Source organism: Hydra vulgaris, chromosome 13 (genome assembly GCF_038396675.1).
Source record: "Hydra vulgaris chromosome 13, alternate assembly HydraT2T_AEP".
NCBI classification, from domain to species: Eukaryota; Metazoa; Cnidaria; class Hydrozoa; order Anthoathecata; family Hydridae; genus Hydra; species Hydra vulgaris.
This window is the reverse complement of record NC_088932.1, coordinates 27,725,144-27,744,860: the sequence shown is the minus strand read 5'-3', so window position 1 is coordinate 27,744,860 and position 19,717 is coordinate 27,725,144. Positions and strand designations below refer to the sequence as shown.

General features: G+C 26.4%; 1 protein-coding gene across 4 annotated transcripts in view; it reads left to right on the top strand.

Annotated features, from left to right (window-relative positions):
• The window catches only part of LOC136090262 (HAUS augmin-like complex subunit 6), a 126,031-nt gene that overhangs the window by 35,840 nt on the left and 70,474 nt on the right, over nt 1-19,717 (top strand). For all 4 annotated transcript variants that reach the window (XM_065816516.1, XM_065816517.1, XM_065816514.1 and 1 more), the window contains exons 5-9: nt 56-127; nt 213-321; nt 4,197-4,256; nt 5,062-5,163; nt 11,355-11,400. In XM_065816516.1, coding sequence (XP_065672588.1) covers nt 56-127; nt 213-321; nt 4,197-4,256; nt 5,062-5,163; nt 11,355-11,400 — 389 coding nt within the window. The remainder of the gene's footprint in view (nt 1-55; nt 128-212; nt 322-4,196; nt 4,257-5,061; nt 5,164-11,354; nt 11,401-19,717) is intronic.

Genomic DNA, 19,717 nt, shown 5'->3' with positions numbered 1-19,717 from the left:
TTATTCATTATTCTGTTAATTAAAAGGAAAAAACCTTGAATTATAATTTTTTTAGGAGAGAAGTTTTATCAGTTCTTGTTTTATTTTTCGGTTTATACTCTGAAGCAAAAAGCAAAAGCTATATCAAGTATGATTATTAAATGATTAGTTTTGTTTTGAATATTATTTTAAATGTTAATATAATTTTTCTCTGATATTTATTTTATATATAGAAAAAGATGACTTACTTCCTTTATGGGTATATCTCTCAAATGTGAAAAAAAAATTTTCTTTGCAAATTCAAAAGTCATTGATGTCCGTGGTTATTAATAGAAAAAAGAGGTAAATGTTTCTCTTTTCTATAAATACTATAACAGGCACTGTTCTAAAGGGCTAGCGTATCTTGTGCTATCCACTAAAATTCGTTCTTATGTTCCTTGTCATTCAATTAAGTCTTATCCTTTTACTGTGACTGTTCCTATGTACTCCATTCTTATTTGTCTAGTTTTTTCCTTGAACATCATTTTTTTGGAATATGTTCCCTTCTTCTTGTTTTCCTGATTCATGGAATTTGCAATCTTTTAAGTTGTCTGTTAATTGTTATCTTGCTTTATAAACTTCGTCTTTTCTTTCCCAGTAACTTCCAACGCTAATAGTGGTATATATATATATATATATATATATATATATATATATATATATATATATATATATATATATATATATATATATATATGTATATATATATATATATATATATATATATATATATATATATATATATATATATATATATATATATATATATATATATATATATATATATATATATATACAGGGTGTTCGGGATAAATTTGACAGTTTCAAAAGAAAAAGGAAAATCTTCTTTGTATCTATTAAATTTAATGAGTTGACAAAAAAATTACAGGCATAGTAAATTACAATACTATGAACAAAATTCACTCAAAATAACCACCATTAGCATCGATCACTGCTTCAATCCTGCTTCGGAATTTTGAACAAGCTAATGCTACAGTCTCCCTGGGAAGGGCCTCAAAAACTGTTTTAATTTTATCCACTAGCTGGGCTTTTGTATTACTGGAAGTGCGATTGGTGTCTTTTTTAACTGCGCCCCATACAAAATAACCCATGGGGTTAAGGTCTGGGGAGTTTGGGGGCCAAACATTTGGACTGGTGAAGTTGTAGAAATTTTCAGACAACCATTTTTGACTTTTCACAGAGGTATGGCAAGGGGCCGAATCCTGCTGCCATACATACGGCCTACAATTGGCTACCCTTGTTATCCAGGGCTTGACTACAGTGTTCAGCAACTCCACGTAGCCATCTAAAGTCAACCTGAGGCCCTCTTGGAAAAAATGCGGAGCCATCACATCGCCTTCAGAGGATACACATCCGAAAACCATCACAGTTTGGGGAAATTTAGTCTGCATTACACGAAGAATGTCCTTTGTACTGCATGCAAGCCACCTGTTATTCTGCGTGTTGTGTTTTTGATCCTGGCAAAAGTTTTTCTCATCGGAAAAAAACCAGATTGTTTGTGGTTCTACAGGATGTTTCACTTTGTTTAGAAGTTTCTTCGCGTTTATCAAACGTTTTTCACGGGCCTTTTCTGTGAGTAGCTGACCTTTGTGGCGCTTGTATGAGTAGTAGCGAAGGTCTTCATTGAGTGCAAGCTTCATAGTAGAGGATGCAACATTCATTTGACGTGACAAAGCCCGAATTCCAATGCCAGGGTTCTTCAACACCTGTTCATGCAGACTTGCGAGGAATTCTGCTGTACGAACGCAATCAGATTATCTGCTAGGGATCTTTCTTCTTACTACATCCTCGTAGTCACCATTGCAAGTCTCTAGTTCATACCTGATTGTTTTTACTGTGTTCAGGGAGCATTGGGCAGCAGTCATAATATCCTTATTTTGATGGCCGGCACGAATCATCATGATGCAAGTTATTCTCTTCCATGATTCAGGTGGGTTCCAGTCATCCATCCTTTCTGACATCTTGTATATGAATGGAGAAGGGTTCAAACTTTTAAATGACCTGTAGTGTGTATTAATACCTCTAATCTACAAAAAAATATAATCAATTATAAATATGTCAAATTTATCTGTATAACACCCTGTATATATATAGATATATATATATATATATATATATATATATATATATATATATATATATATATATATATATATATATGCATCATGTAATGTATTTGTGAGGATATTACAGCTCAAAGTAAACATTTGCAACTTAAAACATTTCTTGCATTTTAAGTAATGTCTAATAAAAACTGGTAATATAGTTTTAAGTAATATAACTGGCTACATTGAGCTGAAGATTTTGTTATAATTTATATATATTCAATTTGTTTTAACCATTGCAAAAATGTGAGTAAAAAGTTGTTTGTACAATAAAAACATATCTAAAAATGTATATCAGCGCTAGAAATAATTATTATAAGTTGGTCATCAATACTAATTGGCTGAAATGAAAAATATTGAAAAGCGGATGATGAAATTTTTTCCGGACAATCAAAGTTAATTATTGTAATTTTTGCCTAAACATTGGTACCGTTACACTTTATGCATTAAACTTTGCGAGTTTGCACAATATTTTTAGGGTATTATATTTTATATTATTATAAAGCCTGATATTCCACAAAAAAATGCTGATTTAAAAAAAGTTAATATTCAAGAATAATCCTTAAATAAAATACAATATAAATTTATATATTTCTCAGTAAACTTTTTTACTTCTCTGTACAAAGTTTTAGTCTATTATTTTGAACCTCAAAGCAATAGTGAAGCATAAAGTTTTTTTAAAACCAGCTAACTTTTTTAGGAAAAACTTTTTTTTTTCTTAGCTGGTGATTTAGATTGGTGATTAAAACTTTTTTCCCTAGCTTTCCTCCTTTTTTTCCATTGCATTTCCATTAGCAGGTTTTTTCTTTATGAAAGGAAAAAAAAAGCTATAAAAAGAACTAATAAATCGAAATAACATTTTGTTAAAAAACCATGATTTGTTTTGGGTGGTTGAAAATGATATAAAAAGATAATAATCTCACTCAGAAAAAAAAAACAACAAGATTTACTTTTTATCTTTGCAGGTGATTGAATTTCTTATTAAATAAAATAAATGAAAAAATTAAATGAAATTGTCTGTTGTATTTAGTCTGGCTCTATTTTATGATTATAATTTATTTTAAAATTTCTATTTAATCAATTTCAACACTTGCAACATAAACTATTACATCGTTTTGGCATTTAATGATCTCCAACTTTTGAGTGTATAATCAATTTAAGCAAAAGTAAATAAATATTTTGTTTAAATTCTTATGATGGCTATATTTATTATTTGGACTTTTATTTGGAAAATAAATGTTAACATTTCTCGTTATTTATTTAGCTTTATTTTATCCAAAAAAATTCAACTCATAAAAAATTAATTAGCATTTAATTAACTAATAAATTTTTTTTTCTTGCTTGTAAGGGATTGTCCATAAGTTACGCAATGCAAAATATATTTAAAAAACAGAAGTAGGAGATATTAGGCTCTTTTACATGGCGATTTTCATTAAACTTAATGCGGTAGTTTAATTTTTTAAGTGAAAGTTTGAGTTATGTAATTTATGGATGATCAGTTAAAAAATAAATTATGATCACAAACTATGTTTATTCTGCCAATCAAAAATATTCTGTATTTTTGCTTATTTAATAATATTTTTTGGGTTTTTTTATACTGTTAGCTAAAGACTGTTATGGTCTCAAAACTATTTGTATTCCAATAAACCCATTTAGTTGCTAATTTAAAAATTTTAGCTTTCTGTTTTTGAAAGTATTACAATTTTATATTATAAAGTTTGCCTTGCAGTTCTTGAAAAAAGTAGACGATCATTGATCATTGATCAACCGTTACTTCCATTGCTGATATATATATGCCTACATCCCTCATAATTATCCCATATCAATATCCCTAATATTTAAGTTTAGTTAAATATGTATAAGACATATGCCATTGTCAATTGTATATATTACATGTATATCTTATACATGTAATATATACCATTCTTAATACTTCTATTTAAATTTTTTTTTTAATCTTTGTTTATCTCTGGTGCAAATTCTTATCTAACATAAAACAAAAATTAAATGCTGTTTATCTTTTTAGGTTTTCTTTTTTATATTTTTTTATAGGTTGATTAATTATGTAATGGAAACTTTCTCTGCAAAACATATTTGGATGGAATATGCTAGGTAAGAATTAGTCGTAAATGGTGTAATTAGCAAATTGTATTATCAGGAATTGTATTACCTAAGTGATTAAATGATGCTCATTCAACAATCCATTGCTGCTTTAAAACTGTTTACTGAAAGCAATGAAATTACTTCTTTTGACAGAGGGTTTTATAAATTAACTGTACTATTAATAAGCAGTTTACTTGGTGCTTATGTTTTGTCATATCCTTGTAGTATTTAAAACAGTGACCTCTCATTGGATTAATCACAATTAGAATACCTTTGCCTTTGTCAATGTTATGCATATTTTTGTATCAGATCCCCTCTTTGTTGTCTACTTGTGTTATTAGGTTTAATTTTGAACAAAATACAATTTACAGTGGTTTGCTGACACTATCAATACGATATGATATATTGAAAAATGTAACACTATCAATACCAATTGGTTATTAATTGGTCATTAATTGACAGAAGTGAGGTAGTGGCGAGGAGAATAAATCAAATAGTTGCTCAAAGGAGTCTTATCACCTTTTTTTGAACAATAATATTGTGTTAGCTGAATTAAAAGCTGATTTTATTAGTTAAAGCTGCTCTAAAAATTAATTTTGGAATAGCAAAAGCTTCAGCACAGTTTTTAAGCAGAAATGTATTGAAATAGAGAAAGGCATTTCTTATTAAATTGTATTTACTTTTCTTTCACATTTTTCAAACTCATTGTCCTTATAATTTTTATACTCTTTTTTTAAGTTATTAGCTGTAATTTTTATAATAATTTTTAATAATAATTTTTAATAATAATTTGACTTTATAAATTTTTAAATAGAGATTTAAATAGAGAACACAACAAACTTCTTAAAGAAATAGGAGACTGCGAAGAAAACATGAAAGTTGTAAAGTCTAAAATGGTTGAGTTGTTTAAAACAAGGTATTTAAAATATATTCAGTTTGATGTTTAACAATTTTTTGAATTATATATTTATAACTTTTTTCTTTTAAAAATTCTTTATTTTGTTTATTTTTTTTTAAGTTGTTAAAATTTGTTTATTTTTAATTTTATTCAAAACCATCTTAAACATTTTTATATAAAATTTTTAGATAAGATTAACAAAGTAATTTTTATTTATTTTTGTGACAGCACTTAAATGCAAGTTCATTTTGCTTATTTAAAAAATTCAACAGTGATGAAGTTATGTAATATTTCTCAATCAAACATAAATTGGAAAATTAATAGTTTGGAAAGTTTATCAGAATTAGCTTTACTTTCATAAATTAAGGAATTTTTTTAATGTAATATGCCTATAATCTTTAAATGTTTTTTTCCATAATTTCAATCTCTCTTTCTATGTACTTGTTTTGCTAATATTATGAAAAAAGCAAAGACCATCATCTCAATAATGACCAATTAATTTGACAGAAATGACTTTAGTAAATTTAGTACTGAAGGTATATTTTAAATAAACTTTTATCTGTCTACATAAATATTCATTTGCTAAAAATTGACAAAAAATAGAATGAAAATTGACTACTTTTTCACTTTCTTCCGTGGAATTGCCCATGAGTATTGAGTAAAGTTACATTTACTTGTGTTACATTATTCCGTTATGCAACAAAGTCTCATAGCAAGGTCTGCTGTGATGCAAATTTTGAAATTTTTAATTTTTTCAGCGGAAAAAAATTTATTTTGATGTTCAAGTTGATTGAAATTTACTTCAGAGTGCGTCAATAAAAACACCTGTAGAATGAGAATCACTCTATATAATTTGATAAAAGTTAGTTAACACAAACTCATCACACCAAACTCTGGATAAAATTTCAGCCGGAATGGTTAACCGGAGAAGAATTAATGGCAGTTTTATTTTAAATTTTTTTAGTTTTTTTTGAAACAAAATTATAGCAGTAAATACTTTGGACTGTATCATCAAATAAGATGTTCATTGTTAATTTTTTTTTTTACTGTTTATACAGATTTTATCGCATAAAGTTTAATTTGAATAAACATTTTTTTGTAACGAAAGAATTATTCAAGAATTATTATCCTGTAATTTAAGTAAATATTACCTTGATTTTATTAATTTTTAATAAATAATATTTGTAAGTATATTAATTGGGTTGTTATCCAATATAAATTCAAGTTTTATTGTGTAAAAGGCATAGTTTGATTTAGTGTAGTTAGATAAAGTGAATTTCCACAATGCTAAATCAAGCTTCATGATGAGAGTTAAATATTTATGTACTTTCTCTGTCTGAAAATATTTTGAAGACAGCTTACTGCTTTAAAAGCAGATCAAATGCCAACTGTACAAAATTAATATCAGTGATTCTCAGATTTTGTTTGATTTTAAGTTAATACAAGTGAGACCAGAAGCATAAGGCCAGATGTGTTGTCTTGGTTCTTTCTTCAATGGCAGTTTGCTCTGAACAAAATGTGATAAGAGCAAATTGCCATTGAGAAAGAACCAAGTGTACATTGCAGCACATTCCTTAGCCTTTTGGAAAAGGTTTGCCTCACCAATGCTCTTAAATAAAGTTCAGAGAAAACATTTAATCTTGAACAGCAAACGATGCTAAAGCAGCCAAACAAGTTTGATATTTCCAATAAAGATTTATCTCTGAAAGGAACTATTTAACTTGCTAAAGCATCTGGCGAGCCATTCATATAAATTTACCGTAAATTTTTATAAACATTTTAAAAAAATGCTTTTAAAAAAAACACCAAAAAGTATAATGTTTAAAAATATTAACTATTAAAAATGTTATTAATTGTAATAATGAAGTAAAGATATTGATAACACGATTTTATCAAAGAAATATAAATTTTAACTTTGATACTTTAAATAGTTACAGTACTTGAATAATCAAGTTCAAACTTTTATTTTATAAATAAACAAAAACTATTTTATAAGTAGATGAATGTAATCCAGTAAGTGCTTATTGTCTATTGAAGTATGCTGAAGTGTCTGAATCATTACAGACATACATAATGAGTGTTCATTTGAAATCTGGAATAGTTTTAGATGATCATAACACCATTAACATTATTTATTATTTTCAAGTACAAAATATTTTAAAAAAGATCATTAAAGGCTTTATAAAAAAAAATATTCATTGTGTTTCAATTAAGTTATTTCTTCTTATAGAATCTAGTCAAGATTTTATTGATTCAGAATGACGCTGTACAAAGCTTGAGTCAAATTTCATAAAACAATACTCTATCCTTCTCTTAAGCTGTTCAAGATTTTTTGCTTGCCATCCAATTTTGTAAACTTATTAATTTGATAATTGACAAAAAATCCTCAATTGGTATTGTTTCTGAAAAATTGGCACAAATATCACTTTTTGGCACGAAAAATAGATTTTCCCCTTTGAAGTAACCCCCGTTGAACAAATTTAGCATAATGAGAAGAAGCAAGATCTATTTTCCCCGTTGAACAAATTTAGCATAATGAGAAGAAGCAAGATCTACCTTCTATACATGTATATATATATATATATACATGTATAGCAGGGCTTGTGATGAAGCAAGCGCGATCGCGCTCCGCTCGTAAAACGCGCCCGTAAACGGTATTTTCAAACGTTCAAGGCGCGATAAACAATGCTCGTTCAGCTTATAACGAGCGTATAAAATAACGCTCGTCCAATAGTTCGGGATTATTTTTTTATTTTCATAAAATATTTAACAAAGATTTTTTATTAAAGATATTCTATTATCAAAGCATTGATATAAAAATAAAAAGCACTACATCGTTCTCTTTTGCACTAACGTAATGAATGAGCAGTTTGAAGTCGTTAATAGTCACTAATTACAATAATGGAATGTGCTCGTGGAAACACAATGTGAATACAAAAATGCACAAATAAAATAAGAATAGAAAATTAGAAAACCATTATAAGAAAATTGAAACCGCAGAGTATTTTTAATCTTGTGAAAATATCAAGTAAGATTTATTTGATTTATTGTTTGTAATATTCCACTCATCGTTTATAATAAAAATAAATATTAATAATAGAGTAAATTTTAAAATTAGCTTTTGTTCATAGTATAGGTTTTTTATCAACTATTTTTTGTTTTAACTCAAATTTAAAACGATAGTTGTTTAGAATGTTTGCAATCAAGGACATTCGAAAAGGAAACAAAGTAATGATTTCAATATTTATTAAATGGAAAGTTATTATTGTTATTTATTATTATTTCAAATTATTCTTGTGTTATTTTTTTAAGATAAAAAAATGTAATTTAAAAAAGAAATTTTAGAAAAAAATTAAATAATTGATTTGAATAAAAAATATCAAGTAATAGAAAAACCATTAACCGTTAATTAAGTTTACAGCGTAACATTTTAAAATACATATATCAAAACAATGAAGCAAAACTAAATTATACTTCAATACTAAATCAATAAAAGAAGTTGCGTTTTTGTTTGATATTATTTTTTTATAACCTAAATAGTTAAAAATAAAATTGCGATCTGACAATATACAAGAAGTTTGGAAGTATAAATATCTACTTCGTTGAAGTAGTTTCGTGATACTAATTCAAACATTTTTTGACAAAAGAATTATTTAACAAATAAAAAAAGATATAAAAAATAAAAAGCGTTTTATGAGCATCGCCTTCAGCAATTTTCATGATCGCGCTCGCCGACATTATCTCGAGCGCACATAATCACTCTTGATGAAAACATATTCTAATTTTACGAGCGCGATATAACACGCTTTTCTTCATCACAAGCCCTGGTATAGTATATATATATAGTATATATATATATATAGTATGTATATATATAGTATGTGTATATATATATATATATATATATATATATATATATATATATATATTTATATATATATATATATAGATGTATAGTATATATTTGTATAGATATAGATACATAGAATATATTTGAGGTTAAGTATTTTGATAACTTTTTTTATTCAATAGGTTTTATGTTTTGGTCTTTTAAACTCCATTTTTCTTTTTTTCTGTGTCATTTCTATACTTAACTGATGCAAATGATTTGAAATGGTTTGAGTATCTTAATTTAAATGGTGTATTACTTATGTCAAAATATACTTTTTTTTACAATCATGATGACTAGAACTTATGGTTGCTTGGTAGGCAATATTGTTAGACAAACATTGATTGTTCAAAGGGCAAAATGCTTACATTGGTTGATTTTTGATTGATTTTTGTTGTGCAAAATTTTGAAACTATTCAGTTTATGATTGATTTTAGGTTAGACATGCAACTTTAGCTGATCTTAATAAAGTTTCGATTGAGCATTTTATGTAGCTTGTGGCCGGGCTGGAATATGTAAGTCAAAAGGGCCAGAAAACAATTTCCTATTTTTGTTTTGACGTTTAAGCTGAATGGAGGGTTATACCAAATTATATTACGTTTACAACGCTTTTTTTGTTGATTTTGATTTGTAATTAATTGTGGTTGGTAGGTGAGTTTTGACTTGTAATCCCATTGTTTAAAAGCCTCTTCATATGGTGAAATAGCCTTTTTAAAGAATATTTTATTATTTGACATGGAAGATAATCTTTGTTCAATAATGTGTTTGGAAATTGGTTGGAATTAGAGTGGATGTACCTTATTTGATTATCAGGTTTAAAATATGGTTGAAACTTATTGTTATTTAAATTTAACGTAACATTGATGTAGTTTGCAATTTTTAAATTAGATTGAATGGTGATTTGATGATCGTTTCTTTTAAAAATTTGTGTTATATGCTTTTTGATTTTATCCATTTGCTGACCGTTTTTAATCTTAAATATGGCAAGAATGTTGTCACGATATAGGCCGAAATCTTCTTTGTTATACCTTGTTACCTATTAATTCGCAAACTTCAGCACCATCAAATGCCCCCATCGTTATATCAAACAATCCACCTCTTTTTTTAATCCATGCTTCATCGTTAAAGATAAGGGATTTTCTTGCATGCTTTATCAATGCTTTGTCTTCACTTTTGATAAGGGTACGTTGGTCAGCAAAATTCATAGCATTGTTGAGGGTGTTTTCATTTATGAAAGGTTAAAAATCATTAACATCAAAAACAAGGAATTTGTGTAAGTGCTTATTGGCGATTGTTTTAAACCAGTCTACAAATTTTTGCTTACTTTGCCATTGATCCAAAAAAAGTTTATTTTTAAGTTCGTAATTAATTTTTGTTAAAATTACTTTAGTAATTTATCCTACCTCATTTTTTGAAGGGTTCAAAAGATGCACAGACGGGTTGTTAACAAAGTTTTCCTTGTGGTTTTTCAAAGTGAAAAAACAGTTAGGTGATCCATTTATTTTAATTTTTTTTATACCTCATGGTTGGTTAAAATTTATTCCTTTTTTGTTTATATGATCTTTTAATTTTGGATTTGCTTTTTTGTAGGTAATAGCATTCGTTAACATATTATTGTAATCCTCCTTGGACAGTTAATACATATTTGATGTTTTGTCAGCTTGTGTTAGGGTTTCGTGAGATATACTTATAATTTAAGTGTCTATTTTCATACCATTTTAAAAATGTTACCTATGTATTGGTTTAATAAGATTAAGTCTTTTTCGAAGAAAGACATTTCCTCTATTTGTGGTGGACATAAAGGAGATTTAATTCCGTAGTTTGTATAGTTGATGTTGTTTTTAATTCTTGGATCGTTATTAATAAAAAAGAATGCTTTCTTTAAACAGAATTGCTCTTAATGAAAATCTCATTTTCTTTAAGAGTAATTCCGCTTTGTTTATTAGTTTTAATTTAAAGTCTCTTTCTGAGGGTATTGAAATATTTTTTATTGAATTATCAAAGTTTATTTCATCCATCGCGTTGATGACTTGAGTAAAGTGCTCAACTTTATGGAGCAAATAATTGTATTGATATAGATATAGAATATATTTGAGGTTAAGTATTTAGTGCTCAATGTTATTAAATAATAGAGCTATATATATATATATATATATATATATATATATATATATATATATATATATATATATATATATATATATATATATATATATATATATATATATATATATATATATATATTTATATATTTATATATATATATACACATATACAAAGCTAAATTGATTTATTTATTTTGAACTTATTTAATATTTAGTTCATTTTCATTAAAAGATACAGCAAGAAATGAAAGTTTAGAACAGGTATAATTTTATGAATTTTCATTATCTAAACAAAAATATTGTTGTAAAATAAATTTTTTTGCTTATTTTACATATATTTTTATTGTGTTTTACTCAAGGCTGGTGGTGGGGACGGGTGGGTACATAGGGAGCTTTAGCTCTTGCTCATACTCACACTTATATATGACTGTTTATATGAGCTAATTATAACTCATGTATATGTAAAAAAAATTTTAAGATGCATAAATTTTTTTCAATGTATTTTTTGCAACTGGAAGTTAAAAACCAGAATATTTCTCTGTATTAGATAAAATTATAAAATTTTAAAAAAGATCGAACTATTATTGTTGCATTAAAAGATATAAAAATGAGAAATAAAGAAAATGCAAATCGAATTGTCATTAATTAACAAAATGAAAAACGAGTCTAAAAACTTATTTTCAAATGTTAAATTGAAACAAAAGTTAAACTCAAATGTCAATTTGTTACAAGACAATCATGGCAGTTTAAATACCAACAAAAAGACAATAGCTAGTATATTTAACGAACACTTTTAATCAGTCTACACAAATAATATAAATAGTGAACTTCCTGAATTTGAACTGTTCCTTAAGTCAAGCCAATGATAACCCAGATCTTTTTTTTTGTGAAACCGCAATATTACAGAAACTAGAAAATTTAAATATTCACAAATCAATTGGAATAAACAGCACAAGTCGATACATTCTTAAAAACTGTGCAATGTCATTTTGTATTTCACTAAAAATAATTTTCATGAAAAGTTTTAATTCAAATTCATTAACAAGGCAATGGAGCTAGGCAAACATTCCTCCATTGCACAAAAGCGGTAATCGACTTATTGCAAGTAATTACAGACCGATTTCGCTCGCATCAGTCATAATTAATTTAATGAAAAGTATAATCCATGACTCCATGACAAAACATATAATAACAAGTAATCTTATCAGGTTGTAACAGTATGGTTTCGTGCCAAAAAAGAGTTTTGTCACAAATTTGCTAGTGTCAAGACTTTGTTAGTACAGCTTTACATAACAAACATCCAGTCGACATTCTATTTACTGATTATGCGAAAGCATGCGACACTGTATCACATAAACATGTTATCCATAAAATTAAATCTTACAGTTTTATTAATAAATTTGCTGCATGTATAAAATCATTCTTAAGTAACAGACAAAAAAAAGTAATACTTGGTGAAAACCAGTCTAACTAGAGTCCAATCACAAGAATTGTAATACAAGGATTAATACTTGGACTGCTTTTATTCAACTTTGTCAACTTTTCCATGTAACAAAAATATACACTGATGATAGTAAGAACTGGACAAAATTGAGAGCCTAAGAAATGAATTTCAAAATGATATAGATAAAATAGCCAAATGGTGTCATGTATGGAAGATAAAACTAAATATAAGTAAATGTAAAATATTGGATTTTGGTAAGTATAATAAAAAAGAGAATATACTATCTTAGACTACAATCATAACATACAAATTCAAATTACAGTCTTCGACTGACCTAGATGTTTTGACATCCACTGATGGAAAATACAGCCAACATATAAATTAATACGCGAAGAGAGGTAACAGAATGCTAGGTTTAATTAAAAACACTTTTGAATTCTATCTCAGATGCTAAAATATCATATAAAATCTTTGTTCGACCTCAAAAAACCTCATTTGTGAGTAATTGACACTGAACTTACAGCAGCCATTACACCCCAAAAAATTGTGAGAAAAAGTCACAGCACTTTTGATGTGAACGAAAATGTGAATGAAAGTGTATGCAAATATCTTACTTATGTAAACTTTAAACTAGATAATGTTAAAAATTATATCAAATTTTACCGTTTCACTTTTACTTGAAAATTCGGTTGCAGCAATATCTTTTTAATTTTATTTATAGCATTTATTTTGGTTTTAAAAAGTTATACTGTCTTTTATTTATTAAATAACTTTAAAAATTGTATGAGTAGTATGCTTTAGTGGCCGAAATGGATACACAAATATTAAATTGTGGTAAAGTTCAATAAAAAATTAATTATATGTAATACATATAGTAATACACAATAAATTTTTTTTCATTTTTTTCCAATTTTTAAAAATTTAATTCAAAGTAAAACATTTAAAATTTTTTTGATGCATAACTTATATAAAGATATTTTATACTTTAACAAATCAAAGGCAGAAAATTTTTGAAAAATTTTAATGTTCCTACAGATACAGATAGAGATGTTGTCCGAAAAAACTTTCGGACAACATCTACGGGTTGTATATACAACCCTTAGATGTTGTCCGAAAGTTTTTTCCATATTTTGTTGACAAAAAGTAAAAATTAAAATGCAAGACCGGAATTTTTTTTTTTTATTAATTGATAGACTGCCTGCCCTAACCAAACCCTCAGTCGATGTAGCAACACTCCCTTGCGGGTCAGGCTAAAAGATAGTAGATGTAGCAGCACTCCCTTGCAGGTCAGGCTATTTGTCAGTCGATGTAGCAGCACTCCCTTGCGAGTCAGGCTATTTGTCAGTCAATGTAGCAGCACTCCCTTGCGAGTCAGGCTATAAGATAGTCGATGTAGCAACACTCCGCGCATGATTTACATTAAAAAAAAAAAAAAAATAAAAACATTTTATTAAAAAAATTAAAAATAAAAACATTTTATTAAAAAAAAATAAAAATGAAAACATTGTTTATATTGTTAAAAACATTCAGAATGCTTTTAAAACATTCTGGTCAATTAAATTTCCGTTTTTGTGGTCTTTTTAAAAAACGATTTATTGGTAATTAAATTAATGGTTTTTACTTTCATCCAAAACGCAAATGTTGGATGAAAGTCAAAAGTAATTAAAAGTGACGTATGTGTTGGCGTAAGAATCACTTTTTTCCTTCCGCTCTTCCCAAAGACAACAAACTATAGATCTATATATATATATATATATATATATATATATATATATATATATATATATATATATATATATATATATATATATATATATATATATATATATATAAAATGGAAAAAGGTATGCCAAGCAAAAAAAACAATAATTGAATTTTTGAAATTTGAAAAAAGATTTATTTCTTTTAAATAAATATATAAATGATAAAAAAGCACTAGAGGCCTTTCACTATTTTCATCAGTAGTGCTATGTTTAATGCTTTTTCAAAAATTTTTTATATAACTGTAAAAAGTTAGATAATAGAAAAATTAAATTGCTATATTGTAACTATGAGTTACCATTGTAACATTTTTTTAAAAAGGAAGTCTCAATTAAATGTGTCATGTTTTTGTTTATGTAAATGACTTTCATATGACAACAAATATTTTTCACTTTTTAATTCAAGGAAAACAAAGAGTTGGAAAAAAGGTTCTAGAGTTTTGTTGTGCAATCTTTGGCATTCAAATACATGATTGTCAAATTGGTCTGTAGAATTTCCTGTTCTGCAACTGGAAATATGACCATTAGTACGGTTTCTTAAATTATTTGTTTTTCCAGTGTAAGTAGATAAACCATTACATGATAAACACTTTAAATAATAAATAACATTTTTGCTATTACAAGTAATGCGACTTTTAATATTCCAAATAGTTCCATTAGACATCTCAAACTTATCAACTTCTTGTAAATATAATTTGCAAATTTTACAATGAATATCTTTACATTTACATAAATCCGTTTTTTTTGATAGATGAAATATAATGAAATTTTGAAGAAGTTAGTTGTCTAAGTAAATTTGGTGGTTGTTTGTAGGCTATTACTGGATGTACATTTGAAAAACCCTCCTTTACCCTTGCATTAGTAGATAGACTAAGTAAAAGGTTAGTTTCTGTTAAAATAGGCTGGCAGTTTAAATTGCTATAAAATGTAGTTAACAGAGGAAAAACTTCATTGGATTTTTTTAAAGGTGCTGGTCCTTGTAATTTGGCATTGTGAAATACTTTTTCTATAATATTATCTGGGTAAAGACATTCTTTTAACCATAGTTTTAGTTCCGTTAAACGTAGTTTTTCTGTAGCATAATCCGAGGTAAAAACAATTATTCTTTTAGCAAGATTATATGGGATATTCTCTTTTATGTGGAAAGGATGAAAACTATCGTAATTTAAATAGTCGTGGGTATTTGTTTCTTTGTAAAATATATCTGTTTTGATATATTTGTTGTTTTTATGAATAACCGATACATCTAAAAAATTAATGACATGGTAGATATTTCCGTTTTTATTGTATTGTGTACCTAAATCAACCGTAAAATTAATTGAATTATGTAGTTCTTCTTGAGAACTTTTAAACTTGGCGATGTCTTGATTTTTTGGCCATATGTTAAAACCATCATCAACATATCTAAAATAAAACTGTTCAATATTTTTAACTTCTTCTTTTGAAAAGTATTTTGGTAAGATTTTCGGAAAAAGCAAAGTTTATTCTAAAAATCCAATTGTAAGACATGCATAGTCTGGGGCAAAGTCTGTACCCATGGCTGTACCTGTAATCTGATGGTATGCATGGTCGTCAAAAATAAAATTATTGTTTTCTAAAATGAAAGATGCCGATTCTAAGAGGAAATCGGAGGTGAATCGATCTGCTATTAAATCTTTCTGTTGTTCAATCCAGTATTGTAATGCTTTAAGGCCTAGATTATGTGGAATACTTGTGTATAGATTGACAATGTCACATGTTAGTATTACACTGTCTGAATCAATATTTCTAGGGATTTTTCTTAAGAAATCTTAATCATCTTTTATATAAGTTTTTTGTTTTTTTACAATCGGAGATAATATTATATGAAGAAATTGGCTTAAGTGTGATGTCGGTGAGTCTATTCCAGCAATAATGGGTCGAGCTTTTAAATCTTTTGGAGGTTTCATTTCTATAAATGGAGAACTAGATTCTTGAACCTTTTTAATTATTTCATTGCATTTATGAATTTTCGGAATAACGTAAAAAGTACTAGATTTCCATTCAAAATTTGTAATGTAGTCTATTTCGTTTTGTGTTAGACATTTATGTTTAGCAATCATTTTTGAAAGATTTTTGAAAACTCTTTTATCTGAGTCAAAATTTGTGTTTTCATAAGTATTTAAAGAAGATAGATGATCCTAATTGACAAGTTTATCTTTAGAGTCCATTACAATTAGAGTGTTACCTTTATCTGCTTTTTTGATAACAATGTCTTTCATTTCTTTAAGTTCTTTAAGTGCTACCCTTTCCTGCAATGAAATGTTATCAACTGATTGAAGTTTGACAGGATTCACTTGCTTAAATTTCGATATTATTTTATTAAGTTCAGATATATTTGTTTTAACATTATATTTAGATTTCTTTTTTATTATACTAATATCATTATTTTGCAGTTCGTAGAATTTTTCTTTTAATCTAAGTTTTCTTGTAAATTGTCTAATATCAGAGTTAATATGTAAATAATTTCCTTTAGTTGTTGGGCAGAATTTAGGTCCTTTTGATAGAATTTTTATTTGGGCAGTGGTCAGGTATTTGGTGGATAGGTTGATGACCTTAGGTTGTATTTTTTCGGAACTGTATTTATCCAGTTTTTTGAAGACAGAATTTCTGATGTTTTGTTTTCATCAATAAAATCAATTGAGGAAAAACTCTTATGATGTTTTTTCTTTTCTTTTTCATCAAGACTTTTCGAATTTTTCGAGTTAATATTTAGTCAATCTTTCTGGAAAGCAGAGTTCGTAGAGAATAGAGTCTATCAATTCGGCCTTTGTCTTCAAGTTTACATTCTTCATATCTGAGTATCAGTTTTTCTTTTAGAGCTTCGTTTTTTGTATTACAATTTATAAAGTTTGTCACTTCAGCATTTACGTTATTTAATGATGTTAAAAAATTATCTCTTCGTATTGATAGAATTTCACATTCTGATTTGAGGCGCTGCAAATCAAATTTTTTAATAGCATTTTCTTCTTCTGGTGAATTCTAAACTTTCTTGGTATATAGAGTGGTTCTTGTTTTAAACAATCGTGGTAAATATTTAGAAGATTTGTGCATCTTGAATGCTTGTAATTAAGATATTCATGTTTTTTAAGAGATTTAATAAAATACCTTTGTTGTTGATCTTTAAATTTCTGGTATTCTTTTTCAATGTCATTTTTTGAATTATTTTGATACTGATAATTAGTTAAGCAGTCTTTGATTGAGTTGATTCAATGACTTCTCTTATTAGAGGTTTAAATTCATGAATTATTGTAGGTAAAGTTTCCTTTAACTTTTTTATAAAATCATAACACATTTCATCTGTATTTTCTGAATTAATGTTTCCTGACATTTTAACAAAATAACTACAAAATTGATAATAAGCAATATAATGGAAAAAGGTATGCCAAGCAAAAAAAACAATAATTGAATTTTTGAAATTTGAAAAAAGATTTATTTCTTTTAAATAAATATATAAATGATGAAAAAGCACTAGAGGCCTTTCACTATTTTCATCAGTAGTGCTATGTTTAATGCTTTTTCAAAATTTTTTTATGTAACTGTAAAAAGTTAGATAATAGAAAAATTAAATTGCTATATTGTAACTATGAGTTACCATTGTAACATTTTTTTAAAAAGGAAGTCTCAATTAAATGTGTCATGTATTTGTTTATGTGAATGACTTCCATATGACAACAAATATTTTTCACTTTTTAATTCAAGGAAAACAAAGAGTTGAAAAAAGGTTCTATAGTTTTGTTGTGCAATCTCTGGCATTCAAATACATGATTGTCAAATTGGTCTGTAAAAATAGTGCTTTTTTATCATTTATATATTTATTTAAAAGAAATAAAACTTTTTTCAAATTTCATAAATTCAATTATTGTTTTTTTTGCTTGGCATACCTTTTTCCATTATATTGTTTATTATCAATTTTGTAGTTATATATATATATATATATATATATATATATATATATATATATATATATATATATATATATATATATATATATATATATATATATATATATATATATATATATATATAAATATATATATATATGTATATATAAATATATATATACATGTATATATAAATATATATATACATATATATGTGTATATATATATACATATATATGTGTATATATATATATATATATATATATATATATATATATATATATATATATATATATATATATATATATATATATATATATATATATATATATATATATATATATATATATATATATATATATAACATGTTACAACTAAAAATCCGGACAAACTTTAAAATTGAATATCTCTAGAATGGAGTAATCATCTTTTTAAATTTAAAAAGCAAATTAACAAAAAATTAGTATTTTACAAAAGAAAAAGTTAATTATTTGTTTATCAGTTCATTTTGCCGAACACAGGCAATGCTCGTAAAGGACTATGGTATATTGTAGAGGAATAAATTTGCAACATAATTGGTAGAATTATAAAACATTTTTAGATATCTAAATTGAGGCTACAAAGTTTGTCTGGATTTTTAGTTGTAACATGTTATACATATATCAACCCTCGGAATTTGGAAAATATCTTGCTGACCTCAAACTGTTAAAGGTCAGCATTAGATCGGCAAAAAAATTTGGCACAAAGAGGTTACCATAAAACATAGAAACGATGTAGGCAATTTTTTGCTGACCTCAAACATTTTTTGAGACTCAAAAGTCGACAGTTAGGTCGGCATTGCCAAATGCCGACCCTAGTTTGGAGGGTTGATATATATATATATATATATATATATATATATATATATATATATATATATATATATATATATATATATATATATATATATATATATTTAAATTTTTCAATAGACTGTCTGCCCCAACCAAACCCTCAGTCGATGTAGCAGTATTCCGCGCATGGTTTACAGTTAAAAAATAAAAATAAAAACATTCAGAATGTTTTTATTTTTAAAAAATAGAAATAAAAACATTCAGCATTTTTTTATTTTTAACAAATTGAAAAAAAAAAACATGTTTTTAAAACATTTTTGTCTTTTAATTTGTGTTTTTGTGGTTTAATTACTTCTCACAATTAAGTTAATGCGTTTTGACATAATGTAACCTTAATTTTGTCAGCTTTAATACCACAAACAAGTGAAGAGCCATTTTTTACCACAAACACGTTTTCTTAGCTGTAAACTATAGAAATATATATATATATTTTTTAAAGACCGGAAAAAATTTAAAAACTTTTTTTAAAATGTTTTTTTTTTTAATTATTTTATAGACTGCCTGCCCAAATCAAACCCTCAGTCAGGCTATAAGATAGTTAATGTAGCAGCACTCCCTTGTAGCAGCAGGCTATAAGTT